We start from the raw sequence: 22,668 nt of genomic DNA, 5'->3' as shown, positions 1-22,668 counted from the left end.
CTTATTCATAGAGGGATTTTCTTCTTTCTCTTCCTCCTCTTCTTTTTGGTTTTTTGAGACAGGGTTTTTCTGTGTAGTCCTGACTGTCCTGGATCTCGCCCTGTAGACCAGGCTAGTCTCGAACTCAAAGAGATCTGCCTGCTTCTGCCTCCCAAGTGCTGGGATTAAAGGTTTGCACCCAAACTGCTCAACTATGATCTCGATTCTTGACAAGATCTACAGACAATTTCAAAATGATGAAAACCTCCTGTTAACCACCAGACTGAATAGTTTGTTTGATTGGTTGGTTTGTTTTTGGTTTTGTCCCTTTACCTTTCCCAGGAAGGTCACACTAGGGGAATTCTTTGGCTCAAGTCTCAGTTTTGTAAACAAGGTCCCTTCTTTCCAATTAATCTCCTTTTGGACATACACAATTCGTTTTCCTCAATAGTCAGAAACGGAATTTCCTGAACAGATTAGCTAACATCTTTTCCTCACGATTTTCTGAAAACCCACCCCACAGTCCTGATTTCTGGAAAAGCATCTTTCTTTCTCTTTCCCCAAGACAAGAACAGATTGAAGGGGCACTGGTAACTGCCCCAAAGCAGGACTGGCTGAGGACTTCACCTGCTTAGAATGGGAAGGCCTTTTCTGTTGTTATCTGACGCTTACTAACCAATCAGATTCTACAAGGGAAAACCTTCCATAGAAATAATGACCTTTAGTTTTCCACATTGTGAAAAACATTTCCCACCCCCCAAGACTAACAGCAATGCTATGGTTTATCAGTGCTGCAGTCCCAAGTAAGCCTGGGGGCTCTCCACCTCCTGGACTCTGCCTCTTCTCAACGAGAGTTAGCCAGGTCAAAGCACGGCCTGTGTGCTGCCTCACAGATTCTGTGCTATTTCCCACTTAAAAGGAAAACTTTGAGCTAAAATGCCTCTTAGTATTTATCTTCAGTTGATTTTTCTTATTGAAAATGATTTGCATCTGAAAGCTGAGCCATCCTTTATGACTCTGGTCTGCTGCTGGAACAAGGGAAGACTAGTTGACTGCTGAACTACAACATACAACACATCAATCCAGAAACTCAACACTTACTCCCATCATGAAAATGATTCAGTCTTTAGAATGGGTCCAGAAGACATTTATGCAACTTCTAGAGAGTTGGACAACTGACTGACAGGTAGTTTCCCTCTCTTGTTATTTTCATTTCCCAAGAGCTCAGCCAAAAGAGTGCTCCTCTCTCCTGACCAAAGTCCTCCACTGAGAGGAGGTGGCTACAACAAAAAGCTTCCCTATAGGAAAATTAGTGAACAGGATTCTGACCTGACCACCAACCTGGAGGTACCAGCATTTTACAGTAAGTACCTACCAATCTTAACAAAGCACTCAGCACCCTCTGGCTTTCCCATGAAGGCTTGCCTTGTCAATACCCTCAGCCTGTCAATACCCTGCCAGCACCCAGCTGACTGTCTCCAGCCTTTATAACCATAATATTGAGTGGAAGGAAGCTTATGCTTAGAAAACTACAAAGCTGTCTAGTGACAGTTAAGCAGCTACTGAACTCCATGCTAGACATAGAGCAATATTGCCTAGTGAATCTTCTAGCTTCATCAAAACCCAGAACAAGGCTGTACATCAGTGATCTCAACCTGTGGATTGTGACCATTTGGAGTGGGGTGAGGGGCAGGGAGGGAGGTAAAACCACCTGGATATCAGATATCTAAATCATGATTCATCATAGTAGCAATTTTTTTTAAGGTTTTTGTTTTTTGTTTTTTTTGAGACAGGGTTTCTCTGTGTAGCCCTGACTTGTAGACCAGGCTGGCCTCAAACTCAAAGAATGGCCTGCCTCTGCTTCCTTGGTACTGGGATTACAGGCATAGCCACCACGCCGGGCTTCATAGTAGCAAAATTAATTACACTCATAAGGTAGCAATGAGGAGCTGGAGAAATGGCTCAGTGGTTAAGAACATTGGTTGCTCTTTCAGAGGACCCTGGTTTAATTCCTAGCATCCACATGGCAGCTCACAACTGTAACTCCAGTTTCAGGGGACTGACACCCTTACACAGACATACATGTATTCAACATACCAATGCACATAAAAGTCATAAATGATTTTTTTAAATGTTAAAAAATAAAGCAGCAATGAATATGATTTTATGATTTGAGAGTCATCACACATGAGGAAGTTTATTAAGGGGCTGCAGCATTAGGAAGGTTGAAAACCACTTGCTCTCAACCAAGGAAAAAAATACTTACCAAATCCAAACAAAACTTATGCTCTCCAGAGGCTCTTTATGATACTTAAGTTTGTATTTAATGCTTTTTGCTTGCATAAGGTCTTATATAGCCCAGACTGGCCTAGAACTCATGATCTCCCAACCACAGCCTCCCATGTGCTGCAATTACAGTCATGTGCTACTATGCCTGACTAGCACAAATTTCACAGGCTTGTTTACTTCATTTTCTGGCTCACTGAAGATTAGGCTGCTACAGGCAGACACAGCAACTCCTGTGAAAGGCAGTGGTACACTTGGTATCCCTCAGGAAATGGTGTCAGAACACCTATGCTTACCAAAATTCCCACATCCTCAAGTTCACTTTAAAAAGTGATACAGTATTTGCATCTTCTATTTACTTTAAATCGTATCTAGGTCACTTATAATACTTAATGCAATACATTATGCCATATTGTTTTGGTATTTGTATTATTTTTCACTGTTGCATTTTCTACTCTTTGGGTTTTTTTTTTTTTTTCCTAAAATATTTTCAATCTGTAGTTAGTTAAACCCCTCTATACCGAGAGCAAGATGTAATTCCTAACATCATAGCAGTGGGGAAAAACTCAAAAATTATCTCCTCACTCTGTATCTTATAGAGAGCCAATCTGACCAGAACGACATTGTGGAAATCCCAAACAAGCACTCCAACAGGCATCTAACTATAGTAATCCAGGGACATTTACTACAAAGCATCCAAGTATCTCTTAACTTCTTGAAAATATTACCATAAGAGAACAAGGATTTTTTTCTAGTGTTAACTTCATTCTTTAGGAAGAACGTGTGCATAACACACTGTTGAGAAAATGACCATGGGCTGGAGAGATGGCTCAGCCATTAAAGGCGGCTCACAGCCACAAATATAAGAAAACGAGGTCAGCCGAATACTGCCTAGCAAGTGGGAGGGCCAATATACACATACATAGAAACAATTTAATTAATAGCTCCACAAACCAGGATCTGTTAAGATAAAACTATTTTTTGGAGCCTATTCAGACAAACTTCAGTTTTCTTTAAAGAATCATTTAGCTAGTTAGATAAGTAATTTTAAGTAACTCAGATTCTGGTAAACTGGAAAAAAAATGGATATATACTTATACAAGTTTCTGCTTGCAAGGACCTTCAAACAGAAAAGGAAATGTAAACATGTAAGCTAACACAGGACAGGCCACATTGCCAGTGAAACAAAGGTATATGTGTCATGGGTCTGAATTTTCTCTAACTACCAAGACACTCAAATATGATGCTCTTTCGTAGCTACAAATTGTATTACCTCTAAATATGGCTTGTGCCAATATCACACTAGATCTGCTCTATAATGTTAAAACCTTCCAGGGTCAGTGCAGCTCTGTTTGAAAGCCAGTAGTCCCTTTCTCCTTTTTGAGATAAGGTCTTGCTATATAGGCTATATAAGAACTTACCATCCTGCCTCAGTTGCCCAAGACCTGAGATTACGTTGTACCATGTCCTCACTTTAGATTCTGATAGCAGGAAATATTCAGCATTGGTGATATAATGAAATGCAACATGTATTATTTCCAAATCTGTTCCATGTGTCATGAAGGGTACACCAGCAGAGTGAGGCACTTTGGGGCATTTGTAGCTACAGGCCCTCTTGAGCAAAGGCTTACACAGTGAGAGTCAAGACCAACACATAGGCACCTGACCAGCAAACTAACACTTGGGGGTTCAGCCATTTGATCACCTCCTATTGTTTTGATTTAGACTTGCAAACTCTCAGTACCAGAAAATATAACTACAGTAAAGGACTAAGCATTCTGCAGTTAAGACCTTCCCAAACATTCCCATAGGCAAGTAACTTGTACTTGAGGAGTTTTTTAGGGAGGATTCATGGGTTGCTTGCTGCAAGTCGGACATTTCTTTGATTTAATATGTTTCTTTTAATGATTCACGAAAACCTTATATTGTTTCATAATATATCAATAAAGTCTCTTGAAATGTGTGCAAAATTAACACTTCAGGAGATAGCTCATAGCTCAGTTTGAAAAACACAACCATGGAAAACTTTCATCGCAGTTACCAAATCAGTTAATTTGAAAGTTCAAGAAATCATGAGGAGATTTATAGACTAAGGGACAAGGCTTAAGCACTTTCTTCCATATCCTTAATTACTGTAAAGATGGAAAGAAACCGCAACAGGACAACATTCAAAGCTGTCTTCTTAGACATCTAAGAGGCCTTAGTTCCTACATAATTTGCTTTGGTGGTAATGGAAGTGAGATAAGGAAACTGGGACCCCAGTGGGAAAAAACTACTCTCAACTGGTATCTAAAATTTTAAGCATCAGTGAGAAAAAAGGAAATTAAAAAAAAAAGAGTGTAAAACTCACCTTAAAATCTGCTAGTTGCTGGTTGATGACCTCCACTTCAGTCCCCACAACCCACTGAAGTGCTTCTCCCTCCTCTGCAGCTGTGGTGGCATCAGTGAGTGCCTTCAGTTTCCTGTAGAAGTCCTCTACTCGGCCCAGCGTCAGCTCTAGCTGCTCCTGGCGAGCTTTCCCTCTCTCTGTCAGTTTACCACACTGCTTGTTAAGGGCTTCTAGCTCCCTCTTGAGACCTAGTAAGTCCAAAGTCCCCTCTTCCTCCAACATTTTTCGACACTCTGCTTCAGAATCTTCTATGTCAAACCTGAGGGCTTGGATTTTGTTAAGGAATAGCCGTACATCCTCAATTTGTGACTGGAGGCTATCCGTGTCTCTACCAATGGCTCCCATGCCGTCTAGTTCATCATCCAGGTCAGCCAGTTGAGAAAACATTTCTCGGACCCGACAGTGAAACTGCCCAATTCCTTCTAGCTTGTTCTCCATGGTCAGGCAGCCACTGTTCACTCGCTGCTTCACTTCTAAGAACTCCTGCTGGGCAACCTCAGCTTGATGCACAAGTGGGGATGCATCTGACCCATCTGGAGCATCTTCTACGAGTCCCTGAGTGAAGTTCCGCAGGTAGTCTACCTGAGGCTCCAGGGCCTGCAGCACTTCTTGCTGAGCTCTTAGCTTCTCCAGGTTTTTGTTACTGCAGGCTTGAGAGCCCAGAGCATCGAAGATTTCCAGCTGGTGTTTGGCTCCTTCAACCTTCTTTTCAATATTCTTAAGGCTTTCCTGGAACTCCTTGAGCCTCTGAGTCATTTCTTCTAAAGAGCCCGTTTTGGCCTGTAGCTCCTCTGTAATGGCATCCATGTTCTGGTTTAGTCCAGCCTTCTCATCCCGGATCTCATCTTCATCTATTTCTGAAGAATTGATCAGAATGTCGGCAGCACTGTTCAATAGTTCCAGCAAGGAGCGGCGCTTCTCTGCCTCACTCAGCATAGCCTTTGACCTCAAGAGACTGGACTCCAGCTGCACTGGGTCCAGAGTAACCCGCAGCTCAGCCATCTTGGCCTTGCAGTCTTCTATCCAAGGCACAAGGTCTTCCACATGCCACTGGTACTTCTGAGCTTTCTGCATACAGTCCTTGAGCCTAGACTGTCTGTTTGCAGTTTTTTTACTAAGATCTTCCCAGTGGCTTTTTAGTTCAACCAGTTGGTTCTGTAAAGTCTTTTTCTCTTCTCCAGGAGGCACAGAAAGCAACAGAGACTCCCCCTCGGCCACAATCACCTCATAGGAACCACTGTGTTGATTAAGGCTCTTCTGAAACTCTTCATTCTCTTGTAGCTGAGACTGAAGCCGCTCCAAGTTTGCAGAAACTGGGCAGTTTTTTGCTTGTTGGCTTTGTTTTTCATCCAACCAGGTCCTCAGCTCATCAAACATTTGCTGGAATTGCTGGGTGCTGGCAAGAGCTGCCTGGAGTCTGTTCATGCGATCGGCTGACATAAGAAAATGAAATTAAAGTCAATCAAATCTGAACATGGGATTTAAAATGTTTGCTAACCGTGTATGGTCTATTCTTAAGAATAGGAAACAAATATTAACTGAAAATTTACCATAAAAATAAGTACAAAACCAGGTTCTTATACACATTGTATCTTACTCAATCCTCTTATCAGCCATGTAACATGACCTGATACAGCTAAATCAATAAAAACTGAAAGTTGTGCTAGAGTGATGGTTCAGTGGTTAAGAGCATTGGCTGCTCTTCCAAAGGACCCAGGTTCAATTCCCAGCACCCACATGGTAGCTCATAACTGTCTGTAATTCTAGTTCCAGGTGATCCAACACCCTCATTCAGACATACATACACATGAAAAACAAAACAAAACAACAACAAAACCAAACCAAACTAACAAAAAACCCTGAAAGTTATAACATTTCCAAAAAAGAAATAAATTAAGAACAAAATTTTTCCAAAAAGAAAAAAAAATCCTAGGCAGTGATGGTACACACCTTTAAACCCAACATTCAAGAGGCAGAGGCAGGCGGATCTCTGTGAGTTTGAGGCCAGTCTGATCTACAAAGCTAGTTCCAGGACAGCCAGGGCTGTTACACAGAGAAACCCTGTCTTGAAAAACAAAACAAAACAAAACAAACAAACAAACAAACAAAAAAGTTAGGAGCTGACTGCTCTTAGAGAGGACTAATCCATGTTTAGTTTCTGGCACCAACATGGTGGCTCACAACTACTTGTAACTCTAGTTCCGGTGGATTAGATACCCTCTTCTTGGCCTCTGTGGATACCACATATAATCAAATGATAAAAATATTTTAAAATCCTAAAAAATTCCAAAATGCACTCTTCAACAATGGGGTCAGGGATATGTATGTCCATTAGCCATTTAAAGCCAGAGGAAAAAAGGGCTACAGTTGAAGTGTGTGTCTAGCTCCACCCATCAGTATATGTCTGCAGGCTAGTTGACGTGTAGGTCGTGCGAAGCCCCATATGCCCAATACTCAGTGTATAATGACCAGAACAATTCTCATTGTCCCTGGAAGGAAGAGCATGCTAACCCCAAAAAAGCTCTTTCAGGGTCATTTTAGATTCTTGGCCTACGGTGACATTCCTTTTGCCAGCTAGTTTCACTTCAGCTCACCTGCAAGGTCTTCTAAGCCCTGGAGTGGCAGAGCGATGGTCTCCAAGCGTTTCTTCAGCTCATCCTTGAGGTACTGCTCACCAATGAGCAGTGAGAGTTCATTGCACAGTGTCTGAGCCTCCTTAATCTCATGGTCTAATTGTCCCAAGTCAGATCGAATCTCACTGGTCTCCTCTAGTTGCTGCTTTACAGCATCAGGTTGGGTGCTGATAGCTGACTGGCCACTCAATCGCTGTCCAACTGCTTTCACCTTTTCTGATAAATCCTGGAGCAGTTCTTGGTACTGGGTGCTTTTAACAATAGCTTGGTCAATTTGGCTGGAACGGGAGTTAAGCTTGTCAGTGAGCTCAACCCACTTCTGACTAATGCTCTCCAGTTCTTTCTGCACTTGGCTGGTGGATGGAGAGACATCTCCAGGACCTGTTAGGATGCCCTGAGCTGCCTCATTCAGCTGCTCATGCTGTTGCCTTCGTGCTTCAAATTCCTTCAGCATAAACTGAAACAGAAATAACACAGAGATGTTTAGACAGAGAAAACAGATCTAAAAGCGATGTCAAAACAAAAACTGAGTTTGGATTGCCAGCCCATTTTGAAAATAAGCCAGAAAACTCCAGGGACCAGACTGTTTAATGTACAATTATCTTTAAGAATTGCTTGATACAACTTATTTTGAAACACTGATTCTTCTTTTTTTTCCCTTTTTTTCTACTTTGCTTTAGTATTGGTTGCTATGGTCATCACAGGCTGGAAAAAATGGGCTAAAATTCACCAGCCATTTAAAATCCTCTGAAACAGAGTTTGGCTCCTTGTGTTAGTCATATTGCTTACTAAGCTTGTCATTTCAACCTTCAAGGCCTCTGATCTTCTTCCTTTACTGGAATTCCAGGAGCATATACAATCTGTACATACAGCACAGCTAGATAAAAGCCATCATTAAAGCAAGAACCATGCCTTTACTGAATTTATTTTCTACCTCTGCTATTCTCACCACAGACATTGGAATTACAAGTGCTAATACCTAAGTGCCTGTGCCCTAATCCTGGCTGTATTACTCTAGTTGTAAATAACCTTAAGAAAGCTTCTAAAACTCCTTCAAAGTTTAGCTCCCTTAGGAAGATGAGGCTAGTAAAGTACTTATCTCAGCTGTTATAAAAATTAAACAAGGCAGCTCATGGACAATTCCCAATATTTTCATAAAATAAGATATGACCTCAAGAAATAACAGGTGTGTAAAAGGAACTATAATAAAATATAATGAAGATGAAAATGATAAAACACTGCCATGAATGTGAAACCTGCTACCATGAAAGCATGGAATAGGGGTGATTAAATCTCTTAGGCTAGAACTAAAAGGCCAAAGAGGGAAATCAGAAAAGCTATCCTAATTGGCACAAGAAGAATGAATAAGGGGCCAGTGAGATGGCTCAGCAGGTAAAGGTGCTTGCTACTAAGACTATGACTGGAGTTTCATGCTTGGAATCCATGTGGTGGAAATGAGAACCAGCTTCTGAAGGTGTCCTCTGCCCTCCACACATGTGTGGTGACATACATGTCCCTGCTTCATTAAATTGGGAGCAGACTGTGAAAGGCCAGATGCACCACACTGAACAGCATTTGGACTTTGCTCAACAAGTAATCAAGAGACATTGAACTTCTTAATATACTCAGGTATGGAAACTGTATGTAAGTGGGACGGCAATTGGGAGGCTGTTCTGATTTCATAGTCCACTGATGAAGTTTTCACAAAGAATGGAGAAGATATGATTCGCAAAGGATAGTTCAAGGATCCATTATAGTGCATAGGCTGTTTCAGAGTCCAGAGAATCAAAACTATTTTCATCTAGAAAGCTGAAGGAGGAGGATTACCTCCAACCCTGAGGCCTACTTGGGCAACATAGTAAATTCAAGGTCAAGCTACTCAATAGTGAGATCTTGTCTCGAAAAACAAGTTCTGTTCCCTCATGAATGTTTGGTGTGGTTTCATGGAGTCTACCCAATGATTACAAAAGATTAAATGTGGAACCTACATTAATGTGGTAGTTTTATCATTATTTGAAAATTAAATAATGACTACATATTAAAATTACTGACTTGATATAATAAATATTAGCAAATATCAATAGATAAATAGAAGCTTTGTGAGAGAGAGCTGGAAGATTCTCAATGATTTGGGGGGGTGAAGAGATGACTTAGTGGTTAAGAGTATCAGTAACTTTTAAGAGTTAAAAACAAAAACAAAACCTAAACCAAACCAAAAACAAATCCCAGGGGCTGGAGAGATGGCTCAGTAGACCCAGCATCCGCAAGGTAGCTCACAACCTGTAACTACATCTGCAACTACAATTTCAGGGGATCTGATGTACTCTTCTGGATGCCATAGACCCCAGGTACACATATGCATGCACACAAAACATCCATACCCATGAGATATAATTAAACAAACAAACATGGACAAACACTGGATTAGAAAAATATTTGTAGGTAGACTAACTAAGACACATGTAAGGTTGAAAGAAAATGTTCCTCCAAAAACTCTTCTTAGAGCTGATCTTGGCAGAATGGAGTGATGGAATAGGCACAGAGAAAGGAGGAGTGCAAAGGCCATAGGCAAGGCTAACTGGAAATAACCCTTCCACTTAATTGCCTGTTTTTGAGGTTTTAGCAACAACAACAACAAAATCTTTAAGTGAAAGTACCTGATAGACACAAAATATATTAAGTAATATGCATCCTTGCCACTGGGGATTAAAAATAAAGTATGAGTTTAATTTACTCAGGAAACTTTATCTCACTTCAAATTCATTCACCTTATTGCCTGTTAATGATATTGGTAAGAGTTCTGTTTACTCCTTGACAAGCATCTTGCTAAATGTCTCACAAATAGTATCGTATCAAAACCGAGAAAAGTGAACCTTCTCTGGGGGTCTTAGTGAAATCTACTTGCTTGAAGGAGCATTGAAACCCAGATTCCAGGACACCTATTTCTTTGCTCTAAGCATTAACCTACACTGCTCACCTGGACCTGCTGCTTCTGTGCATTCAACATGTTGGGGTCAATCGACAGGGGTCCCAGAACTCCCATCATCAGTTCCTTCTCCATCAGCCAAGGGCGGAGCTGGGACTCTGCAGCCTGGAAGCAGGCCAGATGGCTTGCGGATTCCTCTAGCTGCTTTTGGCGAGCCACAGTAACCTCTGTGGCCTTTTCCCACCGGGAATCTGTTGAGAGGAAATGAGAGAATGCAGTTGGCCTGGTCCCTAAGCTGTACTCCTTATATACTACAGGAAATGACACAAGGGCTATTATTTAACATTTTTAAAAATTAAAAACAACCTTAAAACATTTAAAAACTAAAGTGATACAAACAGTTCTGTATCTTTATCAGGCTAGTAGTGATAAGAAATTATACATGATGAAACTGTATGGAAACCTCTGTCCTCCACATGGTCTGTGTAAGGATTATGTATATTATTTTATACTACTATTATAAACATTTTTCATGAAAAGAATTTTGTTACAAATATTCATTTATATTAAGTGTAGTTAAATACTATGAGCACATAACTCATTTAATGCCTTTATTAGATTATTTCCCATTTTATTTTAAATTTAATTTTAATTATGCATGTCTGTGTGTGGATATGTGCACATGAGTGCAGTGCTCTTTAGAGACCGGAATTTGATGGAGCTTGAGCTACAGAAGATTGGGGGCTGCCTAACATGGGTGTTGTAACTCTGGCCTGCCACAGAGCAGTATGTGCCTGTAACCACTGAGCCAACTCTCTAAGTCCAGGTGTCTGCTGTTTTGTTTTTTGTATTCCTTTTTGAGTCCAGGTCTCCTGACTAAACTGGAACTCATTATACAGACTGGCTCAGATTTACAGACAACTACCTGGTTCTACCACCAAGTACTGGACTCAAGGTGTGGGCCACCACGTCCTGCTTGCATTTTTATCCAAAATATTCCCTTAAGCTTCTGATCAGAGTAGACTATCAGCTTGATTTGTCCTAGAAAGCCAGATTTCTGGTGACGTGAGTTTCTAAAATTTTCCTTGTTAAGGTCGTTTTCTGGTCCTACACAGGCCTTAATGCTTGCCTACAAAAGCTAACTGAAAATAATTCCAGCTTTATAGGGTATACTGACATTTTCAATTTGCTTTGGAGACAAGATATTTTAAGTATAAAACAGCCCTGTGATGACTTACTGAGCTCCTCCTGCATTTTCTTCCAGTTTTCTGCTTCTTGTGAGTTGGGATATGTCCCCAGTAATCCAGCTAGGGCTTCCTTTACTTTCTGGATTTTAGGGGAATTCTGTTCCAGTTCAGCCAGGAAAGCCTACGAGAAAGCACATCATACATGCCGTAAGATTTTGGGCAGGAAACACAGCTTTGAGTGTGGTAGAAATTTGGAAGACTGACTGGGTGGGAAGTTTCAAGTGTTCTGACCCTATATATGTCTTGTTCCGTGAACTTAATGCATTTAAGTTCTTCGCTTTAGTATTTACTTTAAAATGAAAATGATGGGATCTGAGCTCTTTTAAGTATAACATATCAACGAAACTCCACTAAATAGGGACCATCACATCTTATTAATGAGAAGTGCCATGATAAGATAATAAATCTTATTTTGGTAGTTGGGAGAGCTAACATGCCATGCTCAATTGGGACATTAAAAATTCTGAAAAAAAAAAATCTCATAAGAAAATGTCTGTGTTCTTATATTTTCTGACAATTTCTCTAGTCCACATTTCGTTTTAAACATTAAAATTATTATGTGTATGAGTATTTGCCTGCTGTTTTATGTCTACTACATGTGTTGTGGTTCTAAAGGAGGCCAGAAGAAAGAGCTATATCCCATGAAACCAGAGTTATGGATGGTGTGGGTGCTGGTCACTGAACCTGGGTCCCCTGCAGGAGCACCAAGTGCTCTTAACTGCTGAGCCATTTCTCCTGCCCCTATACTTCAAGCTTAAGAAGAAACATATATCTGTAATTTTTAGGTTCTCCTAAGAGTTGCAAGGGTTCCAGGATATGGAAGGCTTAGCTATCAACCAGCATCACATGGAAAATAAAACTCAATTCTCATTGAGCTAATAACATAGGAGGAGCGGAGGGAACTAGCCTCTTTCTGAAAACATGTCTTCCCCTTCTTTTTGAATCTGAATTATAACATTAAAAATATTATTTTATATCTTACAAGAATTCTCAAGGAGACTGGAGTAAGGTATGGTAAAAATTTGGAGGGCAAACATACCACCAATTACAGTCAAGAGCTGACTCCATTCAGGCTCAGCCCTAGACTGGGACAGGAGTACGTGTAGGAGCCTCTTCCCCTTCTGATAGGATACAGCTCACTACGGAAGCACAGTACCTTGTTAGATTCCGCTTGGGCTTTTACTGTTTCTGTCTTGGTTGGAGACAAAGAGGCATCCATGGCTTTCAGAACTTCCTCTTTTGATTCTAACCACTGTAATACAGAGCTTGCCTCTTTCTGAACCTCTTCCATTCTGTGGAGAACAGTCTGAAGGTTTTCGTGGCGTTCCCGAAGCACTTCTCCCAGTTTCTCATACTTGGAATTTACATCAGACATGTCACACTGGATCTCTGTAAGATCTAGTATCACAGAAACAACAGTGAGATTGGTAGTCCCACCCCCTTCATTTTTTAGTCCTAAATGACCTGACAGGATTAAGCATCTCTCTTAATTCTTCTAATCAACTAGTGATCACATTCCTCCAAATCACATCAAAGTTCCTGTTTAAATACACAAAGTAAAAAAAACCAACGCACTTATTATTCTGCTTTCTGGCTTTGGCATTTTATACATGGTTATATGGCATAAAATGCTGAATAAATATGGGAATAACAGAAGTGAGGAAGTGAAGTAAGATGTCAACTTTAGCATACTTTTGGGATTAATCAACTTGGAACACTTTCCAGCTTCCTCTTGTTCAAACTACTGAGAAACAGTTTGGAGACTATTTCAGCCAGGAGACTAAGGGAAAGATTACTGCTAGATTAGCTTTTTGTTTGTTTGTTTTAAGATAATGTTATGTAGCCAAGGCCAGCCAAAACCTGAAATTCTAATTCTCTTGTCTCTAACCCCCACATGCTGGGCTTATAGACAAATACCATCACATATGGCTTTAGAATAGCTACTTTATAACGAATAGATCTGCATGCACATTCTGTTTTTTGGGTTTTGTTGTTTTGTTCTGTTTTTTTAAGACAGGGTTCCTCTGTGTGTAGCCTTGGTTGTCCTGGACTCACTTTGTAAACCAGGCTGGCCTCAAACTTGCAGAGATCTGCCTGCCTCTGCCTCCTTGAGTTCTGGAAAGTTTTTCCTTATTGACTTAATCTGGTGGCCTAGGATGTTTGCTCAGAACCTTCAATTCCAGAACCTGTTTAGCCTACAGCCAGCTAACAGGGAGGCAACACAGTTGCTCAACTCCAGATTTTCACCCTCATTACCCCCTCTGGCAGGTGTTATTTCACAGATATTGAAACACATACATAGCAGACATGAACACTGTCTTAACACACCCAACAAGAAGGCGCTGTTGAAATGGGGCTCTCACCTTTGCAGGTGTGGTATCCGTTTACACTGCCTACAGAGCTTCCTACAGAGGGTAGTATGGAACCTGAGAAGAAGGACAGGGAGACAAACAGGGCAAGACCAACGTGTTAGGAATACATATAGGCACAGCAGTTTTCTTCTCTGGCTCTCATCTTAAGCTTGGCTATCAGAAAGTTAACACAGCACAAGACAACATATTCATGGAAAGAGACAGGTCACTTTAGCTGCCAGGCAACAAAATGTCACTTATGTTTCAGTTCCTCTGCAGTAATAATTAGTAACTCTATAGAAATAACAATTCATCTTAAATCTTCACATGGATTCCTTGGAACCTTTTCTGATTTTGTGCATCAACTATTGTTTAAAACAACTAAGTCTTTAGAATGGTATCTGCCATATTTTGGAATGAGGATTTGTAATAAAGTTAAAACATGACCTTTAATATCAGAGTCTTTCATTGTAAAAATAGTGAACATGAAGCACAATTAAGAACATAAAAACTTGGTTACTAAAAAGCTGATTTTGGATTGTTTCTATAGGAAGCTGCTTATTTTTTCTCCATGACCTCTTTTGGCTCTACTTTCCCTATTAGAAAACAGATGTAAGCACTGAAAAATATGGCTCATAAGCATTCTAAAACTTCTCTTCTGGGTGTCTGGTTAAAGTTTCACCTATATTCTTCTCAAGTTTCGTCCTTTGATTTTGGAGGAGTTTTTGAGTTAAATATAAATAAGGTATGAAATTACTAAGATTATACAGAAATGAGAGAAATACTAATGAAATAATGCTAAGAAATAATGCTAAGTTGAAAGGACAGGATCAGACTCAGTGCTATTACAGCTCATTGGTAAAGTACGTGTGCCACATACTTGGGTTCTCTGCAAGAACAATAACCACTGAGACAACTCTCCAGCACCACATTTATCCGTGTGCAGTATGTGCATGCATTTTTTGTTTGTTTGCATTTGTTTTTGTTTTAAAAGAGTTTCTCTGTGTAGCCCTGGCTGTCCTGGAACTGTAGACCAGGCTGGCCTCAAACTTAGAGATCCTCCTACCTCTGCTTCCTGAGTGCTGGGACTCCACTGAGCCACCACTGCCTGGCTCATTCAATGAATTTCAAGTTAGAAGTAGGACAGAAATCTGCAAAAATTTCTAAAATGGCCATAAACATACTCTCTATCATTTAGTGTTACATATTTACATGAAATGGTGTTCTCAGGATTGATAGACATAAAATCAAAACAATGATCATCTCTGATAAATGTTGAAGATATTCTATATCTTGCAATATCCAATATTCAGCCAAGATTTTATTTATGTTTTAATTTAATTTTTATTTTTTTATGTGCATTGGTGTGAGGGTGTCAGACCACCTGGAACTGGAATTACAGACAGTTGTGAACTGCCATGTGGGTGCTGGGAGTTGAGCCCGAGTCCTTTGGAAGAGCAGCCAGTGTTCTTAACCACTGAGCCATCTCTCCAGCCCCCGATTTCATTTATTTTTAAAATATTTATTAATTTCATGTGTGAATGTGTGGCATGTATCTGCATATGTTCTGGCCTGTGTGTACACACAGGTCACAAGGAAATGCTGTGTTGTAGCGCACACCTTTAGTCCCAATCCTTGGGAGGCAGAGGTAGGTGGATTTCTGTGAGTTTGAGGCCAGACTGGTCTACATAGTGAGTTTCAGGACATCAGAGAAACTGTCTTGAAAAGTCAAACAAAGAAACAAACAAAAGCAAAACAAACAAAAAACCCCTACTACACACACATACAAACAAAAAAAAACAACAAAAAAAACCCCAAACCCACCAACAAATAAATAAAACCAACTTTAAAGTACTAAAGAAAAGTAGTTGTTCTTGTGATTAAAAAAAAAAAAAAACAAAGAGGATAAAATTTTCCTTAGGTATTTAAATGTCCATAGGCATATACTTAGTCTGTTAATAAAACCTATAAGATCCTAACTAACACTCCACAAATGACTGTGAATTCACACTGATTTTGCTTAAAAGACTTAGTCATGGCCAAAGATTATTCATACAACTGGGCACAACTTTTATGTTCCCTTTGGAGAAGTGTGCCACTCTGATGTAACAATAGACTCTCAAATACCTAGGTTATCCCTAGACACTTACACCCACACAGGCTAACCCATGGTTAAAAATGGTAACACATCCATATCAAATTTACATGTTCAAAACAGAAAAACTCATCAAGATTAAAAAAAAAAAATGTAACTCTACATTCTCTGACAGCTCTAAGTGGGACCACTAGTTCACTTACTTATAAGAATTTTCAAAATGGAGCAGCATTGTTTAGCAAGGTAAGAAACAGATTGGAATGAGAGATTATTGCTTTGTGGATCTTCTTCCCATATTTAACTTTCATTTTTATTTAAATTGAACAAAAAGGCATCTCCAAAGACCACAAGCAAAGAGTAGTATATGCACTCATTACATTTTGAAGAACCTGTATTCACCTGTCTTAGCTTGGGAATCAGGTGCTGTGATCTCCATGATAAGGTTCTCTAAGGAAGTACCCTTGCAGTTGATCTCTTCCACCAGAGGTCCTTTACTTGCCCAGTCATCTAGAAGACCCTGTGAAAAGAACCAAGTTGGTAGATGTAACATGTAGGCCTTTCCCTCATCAGTGGGACAGCTGCTACAGACATAGTTCTTACATTTTATTTTATGTGTATGAGTGTTTTGCATGCATGTATGTATGTATGTGTTCCATGTGCATGCCAGATAGATGCACAGATCAGAAGAAGGGATTGAATCTCCCTGGACTGGAGTTACAGAGGGTTGTGAAACACCATGTTGGTACTGAAAACCAAATCTGGGTCCTGTGAAGAGCAACAGGAGCTCTTAACTGCTGAGCCATGTCTCTAGCAACATCCTTATCATTCTGACAAGAAACTATGCCCATGCTGAGTATAGTGACACATGGCTTTAATCCTAGTACTTTGAAGGCAGAGGCAGAAGGGACTCTATGAGTTCAAGGCCAGACTGATCCACAGAGTGAGTCCTGGACCAACCAGAGCTACACACTAAGACTTTGTCTCATAAAGGAAAGGAATATAAAAGGAATGAACGGTGGGGGGGGGGGGGGAACAAGAAATACAAAAAGGATCCTCTAGAATTTTCAGAACCTTTTGTTTCATTTGGTGATATATCAGATGTTTATTAATACTTATTATTGGCTAGGTACTATTCCAACACCAAGGACACAAAATAGAATAAATAGAATTATGACATAGTTTCCACCTTTGACTTACTTATTTATTTTTTAGGGTGATTTATTGGTTTACTCATTGATTGGCTGATTGTGATGGGGTCTTCTGTACTCCAGGCTGCCATCACTTTGTGATTTTACTTTTTCTTTAAATGGGGTTTATTCTATAACTCTGGCTATGTGATACTCCGAGTGCAGACTGGGCTGACCTCAACTCACAGAGCTCCACCTGCCTGTCTCCCAACAGGGACGAAAGGTGTGTGCCATCTCACTTGTTCTTGTTTTTGGTTTTAAGAAAGTCTCTTACTATGTAGTCCACACTGGCTTCTATAAGTTTCTGCCTTAGCCTCCTGAACACTGGAATGAGAGGCATGAGTCTCTGTGCCTGATTTTATGGCATAGCTTCAAGAGTTTGAGTTATCAACTGCACTATCATGTAATAAATGTTATTACAGAACTATGAACAGTAATGAACTCTGACAGCATAAGAGGAGACATGGAGAGAGAGAAGCATTGAGTTAAGGCAGTAGTTTGCAAGTGTGAAAAAGAAGAGAGGAAATAACCAGAGAACAAAAGAGAAGTCAGATATCTTAAATGTATGAACATAGACACTATACTGTGCAGTTAGCAGGGGAAGCTTATGTTGGTTGGATTAGAGACAGAGCACATCCAACCACAGAAAGCCATTAGGAAACAACAGCATCAGGTTTAAGACAAAGCCAGGCAATATTAAGTCTCCAGGCCATGACAGCCTGCCACAGAAATGGGGCACAATCATTCCACAACAGGGATGGCTTAGCCTTCATCACCTTGCTCTGTGAGGCCACTAGGAGCTGACTCAGCTTGATTTTGACTCTAAGCTACAGAGCAGCAGCAGGGCAGGATAAAGAGCCATTACTATCTAGCAAGCTCACATGCAGTACACTTCAAACTGACAGGCAGTCACTGTTTGTCAAATCAGTCTTTAATCACTCTTAATTGCTAAGAGTTTCTGACTTAAAATGATTTACTTGAATCCGAGTACTTAGCATGTGGAACTATCAGGTTGTACTATGTTTCTTTTTTTGTGGGGAGGAGGGTGGGCCATCTCATTTTTTTCCTGAAACACTAAGAGCCCTATGAACTAATAAAAGTTGAAGAACTTCTTATTTCCTCAATTATCCAATTAGCAAATTCCCTTAGGATCCAGTCTATGAAAGTAACCAAATTCTTCTCTTTCGTCTTCTCTAGCTTCAGCTTGTTTTTCTGAGACATGACAATTGCATAACAGTTATTTACAGTCAGATGCTGTGTGAGTATGCGTCAAAGCAGAAGCCTGGTTCCAGCCACAATGGTGTCGTCCAAGCCTGTGTTTCTCACGACAAGCAAGAGGAGGTCTAGTTCCTCTGGACCCAGCTGCCTTACCAAATGTCTGGTCAGTTGCTCATATGAAGCTGTTTAATCCTCAAGCATGAGTCATAATAATTCTTAACCACAAGAGGAAAATGTAAGCTTCTTAAGAAATGAACTTATACCATTTTTTTAATGATGTATTTTAAGTTTCCTGTCACATCATGAGAGGCATCTAAGAAGTGGCCTGTGCTGGCTCCAACTGGATGCTCAGTTGAGGCAGGTACTTGTTTCTCTACTTCCACTTCCTCAGTTTTGAGAGTTTAGATGGGTTCTACAATGCCTGGCTTTGGTTTTGGTTTTAAAATAGGAGACTTTTCTGGGTAGAGCATATGGAATCACACCAAGAAAGGAATTCTGTTGTGGAAGAATAAACTGGATTTTTCATGCTACCTCCCTATCACATCAGGAGTTCGGTCTGTATAAATTTTTCAACTACTCTCTAGCCAGATTCCTGGGGATGTTCTTGTTCACCTACCTTCAAGTGTTCAATCTGCTTTTCTAATTCCTTAGCACTCACAAAAGTCTCTGTAGGTGGCACATTTCCTTCAGTTTCTTTCAGCCATTTCTGGAAGGTTCTAATCAGCTTCCGGAATTCATCCAACTGCTCCTGGCAAGTTGATGCATCTTTCTCTCTGTGAACAAAGATGTTTTGTTACTCATCACAGTAGATTTATAAAATGGACTTGAACTAAAAACTAGGTTCATCCTGGGATTCTAGGCACAGACCCTTCCTTCCTAACAGACCCTTCCTTTCCATAGTAAGTTTGGTTGTATACACAATGTAGAAAAACTTCAAACTCAAGAATCTATTGCCCTTCTTTGGACATTTTTAGTGAAAGAAGTCTTTAATCTTACTCTGGGCTAAACTGAAAGTAAGAAAACTAAAGACAGCCTGCTATTTAGATACTGTGACACAATGGAAAGAATGCTGGCTTTGGATCTCCAATCCAGCTGTTATATTTTGGGTATTTGACTGTTTCAAGACTCAACTCAAGGGGCTAAGAAATGGGCCAATGGTTAACAGCATTTACTGCTTTACAAGAGCACCTAGGTTTGGTTCTCAGCATCTACATAGTGGCTCACAGTCGCCTGTGACTCTCATTTTAGAAGCCTTCTTTGGCCTCTTGGGGATCCTGTGTGTATATAAGTGTTATATAGAAACTTATGCAGATGCAAACACACACACACACACACACACACACACACACACACACAAATGAGCCTTAAAAAAAAAAAAAGACCTGACTTGAGTGCTGAATTTGAGGTTTATAGTAGTTAGGGAATGGCCATATCTATGTGTTATAAAGTGCACACCCCCACACATGGCTCTAAGTATATTGGTTTGAGCAACAGTTTTCCTAGTCACCAAGTCACCAGCTAAATCAATGTTGTAATTGCATCTAAACCAAGACAAGAAGTCTTAGTCATGGTCTTAAACCCATCTGAGGCTTCTAATGGAAAATTATAAGGTATCTTTATTTTTTTTTTTCATTTTTCAAGACAGAGTTTCTCCGTGTAGCCTTGGGTGTCCTGGATTCACTTTATAGACCAGGCTATCCTTGAACACACAGAGATCCACCTGCCTTTGTCTCCCCAAGTGCTAGGATTAACCACTGCACCTGGCTAAATGATGAGTTTTTAACAGTTATCTAAAATCTACAGGCATTTGTCATACATTTCTGTGGCTGTGCTAAAGGAAGAATTCAAACATTTCTCTTAAAGCATTTAATGTTATCCAAGAGATACTAATGTGTACATGTTTGTGTCTGCTTGTCTATATGTGTACCATGTCCTAGGAGACCCAAAGAGGGCACTGGATACCCTGAAACTATAGTGTGGGTACTAGCAACCAAACACAGGTCTTCTGAAAGAACAGCAACTGCTCTTAACTACTGAGCCACCTCTCCAGGCCAGAGATATAACTCATAATCACACCTGGGAAGTCTCTAAATTTTGTCTTTATTTTACATTCAGACACAATTCTACCCACTATTTTAAATTTATTCTGTTTGTTTCAGGCAACTTGGGTTTTTGGTTACTCAGACCTGATACTGCGAAGAATCAATTAGTAACAGAAAGCAATAAACATTGAGTGCATTGGGTAGCTTGCTTAAAGAGGCGCTGTTTGACCTATGGCTCCGTAGCAGTGTTCTGGATACTGCTTTTTATGCTAAGGAAGTAAAGATCATCTCATCCCACAGTAAGAGGTGAGCACTCACCTTTCTTGAACTGTTTTCTGCAGCTCTGTAAAATCCTTCTTGAGGTTCTGTATCTTGTCCTGATGCTGAGACAGGTCCAGTGCAAATCCACAAGAACCCAGTGCAGTGACTAGGTGCTCAAGAGTATCTAGGTTCTCCTTTTGCTCTTCCATTTCCAAAGTGAGTTCCTGTTGAGCAAACACATTAAAAGCAACATATTAAATGATCTGACCCATTATCTTACCTTTCTGTGCACGTGAATATGTGAATATGGTATGTGTGTTCTTGTGTGTGAGCATAGATGTGTACATACCACACTGTGCATGTGGAGGTCATAGAACAATCTCTATTGTGCGCCCTTGTTTTCCATCTTTTTTGAAATAGGGACTTTTTTTTTGTTGTTGTTCCCTGCTGCATATGCCAGGCTAGCTGGCCCAGGAACTTTCAAGGATTCTTTTGTCTCTACCTCTCATACCCTTGTAGGAATGCTGAGATTACTAGAGCAAACTTGTGTTCAGCTTTACATGCTAAAATAAACAAGTAAGAATCTTCAATTCTATTTAATGCATTTATTGTGGTAGGAACAGTAGCACAGTTTCAAAATTCCTACATCTGTCGATAGAACAATGACACCCCAGTAGCTTATCTATTTTACCTAGTGTCCAGATCTTGGTTTCTAGCTAACCTTCCCTACCAAAAGCAGGACTTCTTAAAGGAAAAACCAACAGACAAACAAAAAACTGATTTCAGTATAGAACAAGGAAATTAGAAGGGTACTCATATTGATAGAGATATGTCAAAAGGACATAGGATTCAGCTTAAAGGGAGATCCTATTGGCTCTATTTAATGAAACTTTTGCATATCACAAAGAACAATGAATATGCTCATAATTAAATCATCTCTGACATTTTTATAAACAGATAAAATAACTAGCAATTGGTGAATCTAGGAAAGACTATGTTATATTTTTTTTGGGCCATTCCTACTTTACTACAAAGTCTAAAATAACTCAAAACAAACCAACACATTTAGGAACCAAAACCAAACAGTAAGATCCTACTTGGAAAATAGAAAAGTGTGTAGGACTGGTAAGTGGCTAAGCCAGCATAGGTACTTTCTGTCAGGTATGATGCTGTGATTTGAATGGGGACTGTTGGGTAGGTTTAGGAGGTGTAGCCTTGCTAGAGGAAATAGCTGAGGGTCATCTTTGAGAGCTTATAGCCTCATCCCACTTCCAGTTCTCTCTCTCTCTGCATCATGCTTATGATTGAGGATGTAAGCTCTCTACTTGTTCTAGTTGCTATGCCTGTGGCTTGCTGTCATCCGTCTTGCCACAACAGACCCTTATCCTTTTGGAACCTTACATAAGCCACATAAACTCTTCCTTCTCTAAATTGTCTTTGTCCTGGTATTTTATCATAGAGACAAAAAAAAAAAAAAAAAAAAGAAAGAAAAATGGTGGAAAAGAGGACTCACACTAGTTATCCTCTGACCTCCACTTTCCCATTAATGAAATGTACAAAATAAACAAGCAAGTTTAATAAATGTAAGGCAACACTATAGGAATGTACATGAGGTGCTATAGATAGGAATGTGGGCATCCAGACATTCCAGAATTCAAACTGGCCACTACTTACTTAACTACATACATGATACTATGACCCAACAAGTGTATTCCTAGGTTTTTATTAGTGGTAACTGACAATACTATTCCCTACTCTTTCCAGCTTTGCCTCTTCTAGGTATGTCGTAGGACTAATTCCTGACATCTTTCAAAGTCAGGTGCGGGTACTTCAAACTTGCTTTGACTAATGAAATGTAAGGGCTGTGCTATGCATGCCTCCTCTCATAGAAGAGATCATCAAAGCACAAGTCAGTGTGAACCCTCTATCAACGTGCGTATGGCTACATTGAGTGGAATGAACCTGTTGGTCTGAGATTAACCTTGTACAGCAGGAGTGAAGAAAAAAAATCCATACTGTTTTTCAAAATGGACAAACGAATTCTAGTTTACAAG

At 40.0% G+C, this 22,668-nt stretch overlaps 1 protein-coding gene across 27 annotated transcripts in view; it reads right to left on the bottom strand.

Moving 5' to 3' along the window:
- Positions 1-22,668, bottom strand: part of Macf1 (microtubule actin crosslinking factor 1) — a 345,150-nt gene that overhangs the window by 76,621 nt on the left and 245,861 nt on the right. For 24 of the 27 annotated variants that reach the window (XM_060379622.1, XM_060379623.1, XM_060379626.1 and 21 more), the window contains 9 exons: positions 20,672-20,838; positions 18,928-19,084; positions 16,306-16,423; positions 13,824-13,886; positions 12,617-12,858; positions 11,452-11,581; positions 10,265-10,464; positions 7,249-7,744; positions 4,616-6,087 (listed from right to left, as the gene is read on the bottom strand). In XM_060379622.1, the coding sequence (XP_060235605.1) occupies positions 4,616-6,087; positions 7,249-7,744; positions 10,265-10,464; positions 11,452-11,581; positions 12,617-12,858; positions 13,824-13,886; positions 16,306-16,423; positions 18,928-19,084; positions 20,672-20,838 (3,045 nt within the window). The remainder of the gene's footprint in view (positions 1-4,615; positions 6,088-7,248; positions 7,745-10,264; positions 10,465-11,451; positions 11,582-12,616; positions 12,859-13,823; positions 13,887-16,305; positions 16,424-18,927; positions 19,085-20,671; positions 20,839-22,668) is intronic. The other 3 variants (XM_060379628.1, XM_060379633.1, XM_060379612.1) reach the window with 1 other exon arrangement.

Source organism: Meriones unguiculatus, chromosome 3, assembly GCF_030254825.1.
Source record: "Meriones unguiculatus strain TT.TT164.6M chromosome 3, Bangor_MerUng_6.1, whole genome shotgun sequence".
In the NCBI taxonomy this organism is placed as follows: Eukaryota; Metazoa; Chordata; class Mammalia; order Rodentia; family Muridae; genus Meriones; species Meriones unguiculatus.
The sequence above is the reverse complement of the archived record's forward strand: the minus strand, read 5'-3'. Positions and strand labels throughout refer to the sequence as shown.